Source organism: Sinocyclocheilus rhinocerous, unplaced genomic scaffold (assembly GCF_001515625.1).
Source record: "Sinocyclocheilus rhinocerous isolate Xijiao unplaced genomic scaffold, SAMN03320098_v1.1 scaffold304, whole genome shotgun sequence".
Lineage (NCBI taxonomy): Eukaryota > Metazoa > Chordata > Actinopteri > Cypriniformes > Cyprinidae > Sinocyclocheilus > Sinocyclocheilus rhinocerous.
In genome coordinates this window covers 1,712,138-1,722,695 of record NW_015659941.1, presented here as the reverse complement: position 1 = coordinate 1,722,695, position 10,558 = coordinate 1,712,138, and the positions used below count along the sequence as shown (strand labels likewise).

The following is a 10,558-nucleotide window of genomic DNA, read 5'->3' as shown; positions in this document are numbered from 1 at the left end:
CATGCCTCTACTCATTTCACTTGAGAATACTATCTCAGCAGCCATTTATGAGCACTATTTAATTAATATTACATATTTAAGCTAAGCATTTAAAAAATTGCTGTGCACACTACAGTCTCCGTGCTCACAGTGTCTCAGACACTAATTTTTTAGCTGAATCACTGTCTGGCCATCTGGGATTTCAGTATGGAGATAAAGGGGTTATAATTTTTTCAGTATTACATGACATCCTGGGTATATATTAGCACAGTTTGGTGTTTTCTTGGGGCGTCTGGCTGAGAGTTAGGACCCAGAGGCATTGAAGCGTGATGTCAGACGTAACAACGTAGCAGATATTCTTAACCACTAACCAACTGTGAATCTGCTATGAGCAAGAGGTGGAGTGGAGGTGCACCACAATAAAGCCTCACCCTTTATTCAATATTCTGTTTCACTTGGGTTAAGGCTAGAAGGGATACATATGGCGCTACTGGGCATGCGCACATCAATACAGTGTAATTTTTGTCACACTGTACAACAATAATTAATATTTTTTGCATTATTGTAAGGGGTAGGTTTAGGGTTGGGGTAGGTGTAGGTGTAGACGTTTTTTATTAACTGTCGGAGCTGTATCCCTTCTAGCCATAACCTTTCACTTGGAAATACATCATAACACTGAAGTCAGTTGCAACTTCCGATTCATGGGTACTTTACTATTGATATTTATCAAGGTATTGAAGTTAGAAATTCCTGTATTATGACCACTAATTCACATACTTTGTCAATAAAATAAAAGTAGGTTTTGTTCTAAGTAGCTTATCCACATAGATCTTTGATATGAATGAATGTTTTTTTGGTAATTCATTAAATATCGCCGGCTAAAAAGTAACTAGTAACTAGTACTCTGAGTAGTTTTTGAGAAGAGTACTTTGTACTTTTACTTAAGTACTGTTTTGGCACCAGTACTTTTACTTGTAATTGAGTATTATTTCAGCAATGTAACAGTACAAAGTTTCAGTACTATTTCCACCACTGTACTACAGTGACCTTAGTCAGTCTTTAATACATTAGCTCATCAATTAACATGATTTCTGCCCGAGTCCCGTCGGATTGCATCGGCTGTGGGGATGAAGACGACAACTCCCATAATTCCACACTCAGTCACGGTGTCATCAAACTACGCCTTTGTTTCTTGTTTGTTTTGAATATGTGCCCTCTAGCGATGAAAACTTCCATATTATGCCTTTAATAAACATCATGTTGTACAAAAAAACCCTATATATGAGAAAACATTTGTGCTAAATAGTGGTTTCTTTCTGTTGTTGTTAAAAAAAATCTTTAAAGATGGCACAAGAGGTCATTTTTATTTCATTTTAAAAAATTAATGTTGAGAGAGTCTTTTTTCAATTAAATTCTTGCTATTATCGGACCATAACACTCTGCATCCAGCATAATTCACAATGCTGGATTTTTAAAAAAGAATCTGACAACTGGAATATAAGCATTTGTCAAGATAAACTCTGAATGTGAAATTTGAATTTGAAAACGTCTCGGTTACGTACGTAACCCTCGTTCCCTGATGGAGGTTATGTCGTGACGACATAGGGGGTTTACTTGAGAGCACCAATCCACTCTGACTTTCAGAGAAAACGCCAATGAATTTTGGCTAGTGGATCTTGCATACCTGAGCCATTCCTCGTGCATACGGGTATAAACAGGCGACAGGTGCATCCACTCATCAGGTTTTACGCTGAGGAGCCGAGAACGTGTCCCTGGCAACCAGTGATGGTTCAAGGTTTTGGCATGGGGACATAACGTCTCCATTCCCTCCATCAGAGAACGAGGGTTACGTACATAACCAAGACGTTTCCTATCTGTCGGTCACTGCGAGTTATGTCGTGATGACATAGGGGGTCCATGGAAAGCACCACAACCTGAACCCCGTCACAACCCAGTAGCGCTGCAAATGTTGACAAGCAGCCGAATCAGACAAATGCTACGCAAAGGTTGTAACCTTCCCAACGCCCCAGAGCAAATTCGCTGACCTTGGCGCCCGCAGGGACCAAAAGGTGAGTACATCGCTGCTGGAGATAGCCAAGCCGCTGTTCCTACCACAGAAAATATTTTCTTAAGTGAAGGGATTTCGACCTTCTTGAAAGGCGCCTCACGCCTTTCCTGTTTGTTGTTTACAGCTTGGCAGTAACGATGGTGAAGCGAGCCTTCCGGAGAAGGGCGCTATGGAGACCACATCCTGCCCATAGGGAGGTATCATGTGGAGACGCTGATATGGACTGACCCAAGCCTGGGGCAGTGCTACATATGAAATGGGTCTCTGAGGCAGGTCCTACCTAGGAGTAGGGAAGAACGGCTGCCAGCAGAGACTGACAGAGTGGTCTGTCAAAGGGAAGACACGGGTTCACCGAGAGGGAAACCTTACCGTGGAAGAATACACATATGGAATCGCCTGCAGGGAATCAAGCCATATGGACACCTAGCCCAGTAAAGGGGCTGACCGGAAACCCGGGCAAGCTAACACCGATACTGGGCCTGGCGTCAGACTGCTCCGCCCAGTCTGACTGCCGGGGATGCTGGTGGATAGTCAACCAGGGTTCGCCATCCGGGGAACTTACTGGAGGAGCAAAAGGCGCTCGCAATGTGGGTACCAAACGGAACAGAAACAAAACGGAACAAAGGATTCTCCACCCGGCCCTCATCTGGGGGAAGGAGTGGCGCTATTCTCGCCATCTCCTGAAAAAGAGCAGCTTCCTACATCTCCGGGTTGCCATTGTCAGGGCCGCTTTGTGGTTTTTTTTAGAGGACTTAGCGGCCGGCTGGGACACGGAGGGCGCCGCAGTCCTCCGAGAGGCTCAACGCACCCGCCTCGATGGTGGCTCAGCATGGGGCGGAGGCACTCTCGAGGATGCAGGGGGGCGCCCTCAGCGACGAGCAGGCTGAGGAGCGGCCACCGGTGGAGCGGTGGCACCTGGAGGATCACGCCGGGGCAAGATGTGCTGGATGGCCTCAGTCTGTCTCTTCACTGCCGAAAACTGCTGGGCAAAGTCTTCGACAGCATCGCCGAATAGGCCAACCTGCGAGATGGGAGCGTCAAGAAAGCGCACTTTGTCAACATCTCTCATCTCAGGGAGGTTAAGCCAAAGATGACGCTCTTGGGCCACAAGTGTGGACATCGCCTTCCCGTGACTTTCGTTGCCCGGAGGGTGAAGTCAGTCGCCGTGCGCAGTTCCTGCATCAACCCCGGGTCGGAACTACCCTCGTGCATTTGTTTGAGTGCCTTGGCTTGGTGGACCTGCAGGATAGCCATGGCATGCAGGGCAGAGGCGGCCTGGCCCGCAGCACCGTAAGGTTTGGCCGCGAGAGAGATTGGCCGAGAAACCAATCATCCAGCCACAAGAAGGCGGGACTGGGAGGCGTGCACACCTCCAGCCCAATACTCGCGGCTGCCCGGGAAGCACGGCCGTCACTTCCGGGTCCGATTCAACACCCAAGGGGGGCAGCCACGCCGAATCTTCATCCTCGGAAGGCGATAGCCCATCCCCCGATGCAGCGATCGACATCCAATCCTCCGACGGCGCACCGAATGAAATGCTGGGACCGTCACATGCTGGGCCAGCGGAATCACTCGGGAGCCGCATGGGACATTCGCTGCGGGAGGAGTGAGAGGTCCGCCCGGCGGAGAAGCTCTCACTGTGACCCTCAGATCTCCCAGAGTTCTAGCCGGCGGTCCCCTGCTCGTGACAGGGAAACCGGGACGAGTTGAGACAGAGGGTGCCGCTCCGTTCCCCATGAGGACAGAGAGGCGAGATCGCAGCTAAGCCATGTTCATACACTTGCAATGAACGCATGAGTCATCCACAAACGCAGCTTCAGCATGTTGGATGCCCAGACACTGAAGGCAACGCTCGTGGCCGTTGACAGAGGACAGGTAACGACTGCAACCAAGACAACACAGACGGAACGGCATCTTTAAAAAGAGCCATCCGTGATGAGAAACTGCTCTTTTTAGTTGAAGCACCCAGGGGAATTGCTGAATCAAAAGGGACACCGCTGTTTGTGCCGTCACACCAACCAGGAACAGCTTCTTTCTTCCAGTCAGAACGAAAAGGCTTTGTGGAGAAGAAATCATTCACCCACTCGGCTCCGAAGCAAAAATCTGATGAGTGGATGCACCTGTCACCTATTTATACCCCTATGCACGGGGAGTGGCTCAGGTATGTAAAATCCACTAGCCAAAATTCATTGCCTTTTCTCTGAAAGTCAGAGCATATTGGGGCTCTGAAGTAAACCCCCTATGTCATCACAACATAACTCGTAGTGACCGACAGATAGGGAACTTGTAGTTGCTAAGGTGAGTAGTCTGACAGAGAATTAGACAGATAGAACGATAGATAGAATTATATAATGATCGACTGATCAATAGATAGAACGATAGAGAGAACGGTAGAACAATAGATAGAATAATAGAACAAAAGATAGAACGATATATAGAACGATAGAACGATAGATAAGATAGATAGATAGATAAATAGTATTACAATCAGTGTCTCACCGCTGCTCTGCGTGATGTTCACGTCCACTCGCAGTTCAGGAACGCTGCTCCCAGGGAAGTTCGCTACGCAGCTGTAGGTGGCCTGATCTCTGAACTTCATGTCCACAATTTCCAGGCTGCTGGTACCGGGCGGCATGTCTGGGTCGCTGCGCAGCACGATGAGGCTGTCAGTGGGGTAGATGAGAGCTCCGTTCTTGTACCAGGTGTAGTTCACCTTGTCCTGAGGCTGGGCGTCAACGTGGCAGGAAAGTTTGAGGTCTCGACCCATTTGTATGCTCTCGCTGTCTTTGTTGGAGTCCGGCGTGATCTGGAACGTTAAGTTCTTCATGGCTAACGGAGAGAGAGAAAGGATGACATGGTGATCACGGTGGAAGAAGCATTTAGGTTATGACTAAACCCAATCCTAGAACTATCAATACTTTATTCACATTTATTCACCTTTATTTGTATTGATAACTAAAACTGTTCAAAATCAATAACTGAAATATGCCTGAAATTAAATAAAATGTAAATATTAGACCAAAAAAAATGTTAAAAACTTAATTGAATGTTTCAAATGTAGCTTTTTCTACCTAACTTAAATAAGTTTAAGTATTAAAATTGCTAAAACTAAAATGGAAATTAAAATGCATTAAAGCTATATAGTAAAAAAATATATGTATTTTAAAAAACGAATAAAAATGACAAACGCACATAAGAAAAATTACTAAAACTTAAACTAAAATAAATAAAAATATGAAAAATAAAACCTAATTTAAAATATTAATAAATACATATATAATAGTATTTAAATAACACTGTTTTTCACATTTTCTAGGGGAAAAAATGTATGAAAGTCTGCAGAATTAATCACATTTTTTATTGGTCTTGCCAACAGGATACTATGCCCCTTTTAGTAGCTAAATGCATTATGAAATTTGTGATAAAATATGCAAAAACCTGTGGGTGCAGTTTAAATGCAAGCCACAGCTGTAGTATAATAATAATAATAATAATAATAATAACAATAATAATAATAATAATTTTAAAAAGGCAGGAAATGATAAACAATAATTGAAAAAATATTTTAAAAATCAACAAAATATTCAAAATAAATATTTTGAAAATGTTTAAAATTTAGGTTTAGAACAAAGCCCATTTTTGAGGAACATTAATAGAGTCCTGCTTTCCAGTGCACTGCTTCGTCACTGTACTGTACATGAAACCATCTCATGCTTTACTTCAAACAATGGCTTTAATCATGTGGAAAAAAGCACAATTTACACGATAAAAGTAATGACTCGGTTGAAACGGCTTTTTAGGATGAAAATAATGAAATTAAAGGCAGTATCATGAACACAGCTGAAGACGCTTAGAGCATCCATAACCCCCCCACAGCCCTACTGCTTTAATGTGTTAGTACTGATGCACAATTCATAACTATAACAGCTTAGCCATGTGTTTATGCTCTGACAGTATGAAAAACGACCCTGCAGGTGGAGACAGAAAGTTTAGCGCCATATGTTCAGCGCCCCGCATATCAACAGACGGCTGCCTTACCTGGATGATTGGCTGCGCTCAGGCGTCCGTGGCACCTGCGTGTGCGTTTGACACAAAGCGAGCTCATTACCATCAACAGAGACGGATCCAGCGCGCATTCCGAAATAAGACGCTTCTACTGCTAATTACTTCCATTCCTCTCAAATTAATTGAAGTAAATAAAAATGATTAAAGAGGCTAAGAATAGCTCCAGGCCCTGATAAACGGCAGGCGTTATGGCAGCCGTTCCTGAATCACCCGCTCGGCTTGAGGAGTTTGACACGATCACACACTGCCAAGAGAGCTAATTACAGTTCAACCGCTAACTCACGCTCACGCCACATAAACACACGCTCCCACGCATACATATGAAGAAATCTGGCTCTGCAATTTTTGTGCTAAGCGCGGGACAGACAGGAAGTCATAACTCATTCAAATGCATGTCAATCAAGTGGTTGGAGGGATATGTAAACTTAAATTGAATCTGATGGCTTGAGATGTTACTAATATTTCAGCCATTAAAGGTGAAGTGATTTCTGTGCCACCCAACAGAACTGCAGAAATAAAGACTGGTTTCAAACCAGAGTTGCGTAAAATTCAGAACTGAATTGGTTCCTTTTTACATCACGAGTGTAAATTGAATTGGCCATACCCTACAGGAAGTGAAATTGTAATTAGAAATAGAAGAACAGAAAGAAGAGTTGTAATTCAATAAAATTCAACTGAGCTAGTGCATTCTGGAAATAGAGTTTTCTTCCATGTTGGTCCATAAATGTTCTAACCATCCATTTATCCACCTTTATGTCTATTTGTATGTCTAACCATCTATCTTTCCGTCTGTTCATCCATCCAACATCTGTCTGTCTGTCATCTGTCTTTCCATCCATCCATCCATCCATCCACCTTCATGTCTATCTATCTATCTATCTATCTATCTGTCTATCTGTCTGTCCATCCATCCATTTGTCCATCCATACGCCTTCATGTCTATTCGTATGTCTATCCATCTTTTAATCCGTTTGTCTGTCTGTCTATCCATCTATCTATCACTGTCTGTCTGTCTGTCCATCCATCCAGCCACCCACCCACCTTTATGTCTATCCATCTATCTATCCATCTGTCTGTCTATCCATCCATCCATAAACCTTCATGTCTATTTGTATGTCTATCCATCTATCAATCCATCCATCTGTCTTTTTATCTATCTCTGTCTATCCATCTATATATCGCTCTGTCTGTCTGTCCGTCCATCCATCTATCCATCCATCCATCCATCATCTATCTATCTATCTATCTATCTATCTATCTATCACTGTCTGTCTGTCCATCCATCCAGCCACCCACCTTTATGTCTATCCATCTATCTATCCATCTGTCTGTCCATCCATCCATCCATAAACCTTCATGTCTATTTGTATGTCTATCCATCTATCAATTCATCTGTCTTTCTATCTATCTCTGTCTATCCATTTATCTATCACTCTGTCTGTCCCTCCATCCATCTATCTATCTATCTATCTGTCTGTCTGTCTGTCTGTCTATCTATCTATCTATCTATCCGTCCGTCCGTCCGTCCGTCCGTCCATCCATCCATCCATCTGTTCATCCATCTGCCTTCATGTCTGTTCGTATGTATATCCATCTATTAATCCGTCTGTCTTTCTATCTATCTGTCTATCCATCTATCTATCACTCTGTCTGTCCATCCGTCCGTCCGTCCATCCACTCATCTATCTATCTATCTATCTATCTATCCGTCCTTCTGTCCGTCCGTCCGTCCATCCATCCATCCATCCGTCTATCCATCCATCCACCTTCATATCTATCTATCTATCTATCTATCTATCTATCCGTCCATCCATCCATCTTGTCTATCCATCCATCCACCTTCATGTTTATCTATCTATCTATCTATCTATCTATCTATCTATCCAACCATCCATCTTGTCTGTCCATCCATCCACCTTCATGTCTGTCTATCTATCTATCTATCTATCCGTCCGTCCATCTGTTCATCCATCCGCCTTCATGTCTATTCGCATGTCTATCCATCTATTAATCCGTCTGTCTGTCTGTCTATCCATCTATCTCTCGCTGTCTGTCTGTCCATCCATCCAGCCACCCACCTTTATGTCTATCCATCTGTCTGTCTATCCATCTATCCATAAACCTTCATGTCTATTTGTATGTCTATCCATCTATCAGTCCATCTGTCTGTCTTTCTATCTATCTCTGTCTATCCATCTATCTATCACTCTGTCTGTCCGTCCGTCCATCCACCCACCTTTATGTCTATCCATCTATCTATCTATCCATCTGTTCATCTGTCCATCCATCCATCCTTCACAGCTTGTCCTGACAAACTTTGCTATTCTAGTTAAAGTGCACCTATTATGCCCCTTTTTACAATATGTAATATAAGTCTCAGGTGTCCCCAGAATATGTCTGTGAAGTTTCAGCTCAAAATACCCCACAGATCATTTATTATACCATTTTGAAAATGCCTATTTTGAGTGGAAGCAGAAACACGCTGTATTAGAGCATGTCTCTTTAAATGCAAATGAGCTGCTGCTCCTTGCCCTCTTTTCCAGAATAGAGAAGTGCCTTTACAGCTCGTAACTGCTAAAAAAAACATCTGTTTGGGTTTGATTATCATGTCTATCGTGCTGAAATCATGCGTTTTAAAGCCATATTAGTTTAAACTTCTGATAGACGGTTTTCTGAGCGCAAACATCCATAACACACATATAGAAAGTGGCTGCACACGGCATGTGAGTACTAAGTTCTCTTTCACACACGAGTTTATGTTTAAAACACGCTTAAGCTACAAAAACACAGTTGGTTATGGTTGTGAAGTAAACATCTGGAAAAGAAATCGCATTTATTAGATCTGTGTATTAAGTGACATCAGCATAATATACTGTACCTATACTGCTGCTGCCTATGCTATTAATATGACCCAAAGAATAAAATGAAAGCAGAGAATCACTTACTGCTCTGGACTGAATAACGTCTATAGTCGTAATAAGAAGACATTTCTTACTTGAATGCTGCTTGCTAAATGCTCTAGCGTGAAGATAAACATTGTGTGTCAATCAACAATCGTGGGTGGGGCTGGTAAATTGTGATGTCACACTTTACGGATTCTGTGATCGGCTTGCTCTAAGACGCTGCTATTGATATATGGAGATTTTAAAAAAAGGAGCGGGTGGATTTTTATCATTATAGGGTGGTTGTGTACACACACTGCCAACACACATTTATGTCCAAGCAACATGTGAAAGTGAATTTTGCATAATAGGTGCCCTTTAAAGTGGGATGAATTTCCAATGCGTTTGAATTCTACTTCCTTACATTCAAATTCAAATGTCAGTACATGTGTAAAAGCGTGTACACTTACTTCTCACAATGAAGTTGACGGTTCTTCTCGCAGGGTTTCCCACATTGTTGACGGCTAAGGTCTGAGAAGATTCACGCTTCTCTCAAGATGGGCTTGTCCAATGAGAAAGGCTGAAATTCCAAGCGGGAGGTGGCAATTGCTGGAGGGTTTTACGACCCTTTGTGTGAGGGCATGGTAATTTGCAAATGGAACTTGAATCGAAATTACTAAAGATTCTCAGGACACTAATATATTGCCTATGTACCAACATATAATATACACGCTCGTTTAGATCATCAGAAGGCGAATTCATAGATACTAAATTACATTACATATAGGCAAGATGACAGGAATGAGTGGTTCCATCATAAGCATGCATAAAATAGTCTAAAAATATCAAAGACAACATACACAATGACCTGAAGGATATGGGTGTTCATTCAAAGAAAGGTTTTCCTATGAATTAATTAGTAGAAAAGTCAATTTCTACTGTGCATTGTGCCTCTTCCTATGGAACATGCAGTGATTTTCCCTACTCACATTCCATTAGGTCGTAAATGTATCTGGTGTCAGGGTTGCCATGGTAACCAGGGTCCTGGGCCTTGTTCACAGACAACTTGGCACCCAGTATGTTTATTGGGTGAGGGGTCTGTGAACGTTTGTTAATCTAATGAATAATTGATTTGTTAAATCAAATGAAAAATGGTGTGTCTGATTGGTCCAGACGCTACACTTGCATTTACAGAATAGAGCAGAACAAGGGAAGTGCAGGTGGTCTTGCTTCAACATGTGAACACATGTGAAGCTAAAAGTGTTTCTACAAGAGGGTCAATACTACCATTGATCAATAATAACATTTCATGAGAAATCACCTCTTCACTGCTTCTGGGTAAAGAACTAACAGCTATTCTGAACATGACACATAACTCAAGTCCCTTGGCAGACCTTTTACAGTATCTCCTTCAACGAATCCCTCTTTTAAAGCCAAAGTGTGCTGTCAGCTGATCTGGCCTCAGCAACTGCTGATCATTTATCCTCAAACCTTAGATAGTTCCTGTAACTGTATAACTCATTACCACAGATCACAAAAACATGTTATTGTCAAACCACACCCC

At 42.7% G+C, this 10,558-nt stretch overlaps 1 protein-coding gene across 1 annotated transcript in view; it reads right to left on the bottom strand.

Annotated features, from left to right (window-relative positions):
- Positions 1–10,558, bottom strand: part of mdga1 (MAM domain containing glycosylphosphatidylinositol anchor 1) — a 232,265-nt gene that overhangs the window by 74,685 nt on the left and 147,022 nt on the right. The window contains exons 9-10 of the mRNA XM_016533562.1: positions 9,465–9,518; positions 4,547–4,876 (exon numbers count right to left, since the gene is read on the bottom strand). Of these exons, the coding sequence (XP_016389048.1) occupies positions 4,547–4,876; positions 9,465–9,518 (384 nt within the window). The remainder of the gene's footprint in view (positions 1–4,546; positions 4,877–9,464; positions 9,519–10,558) is intronic.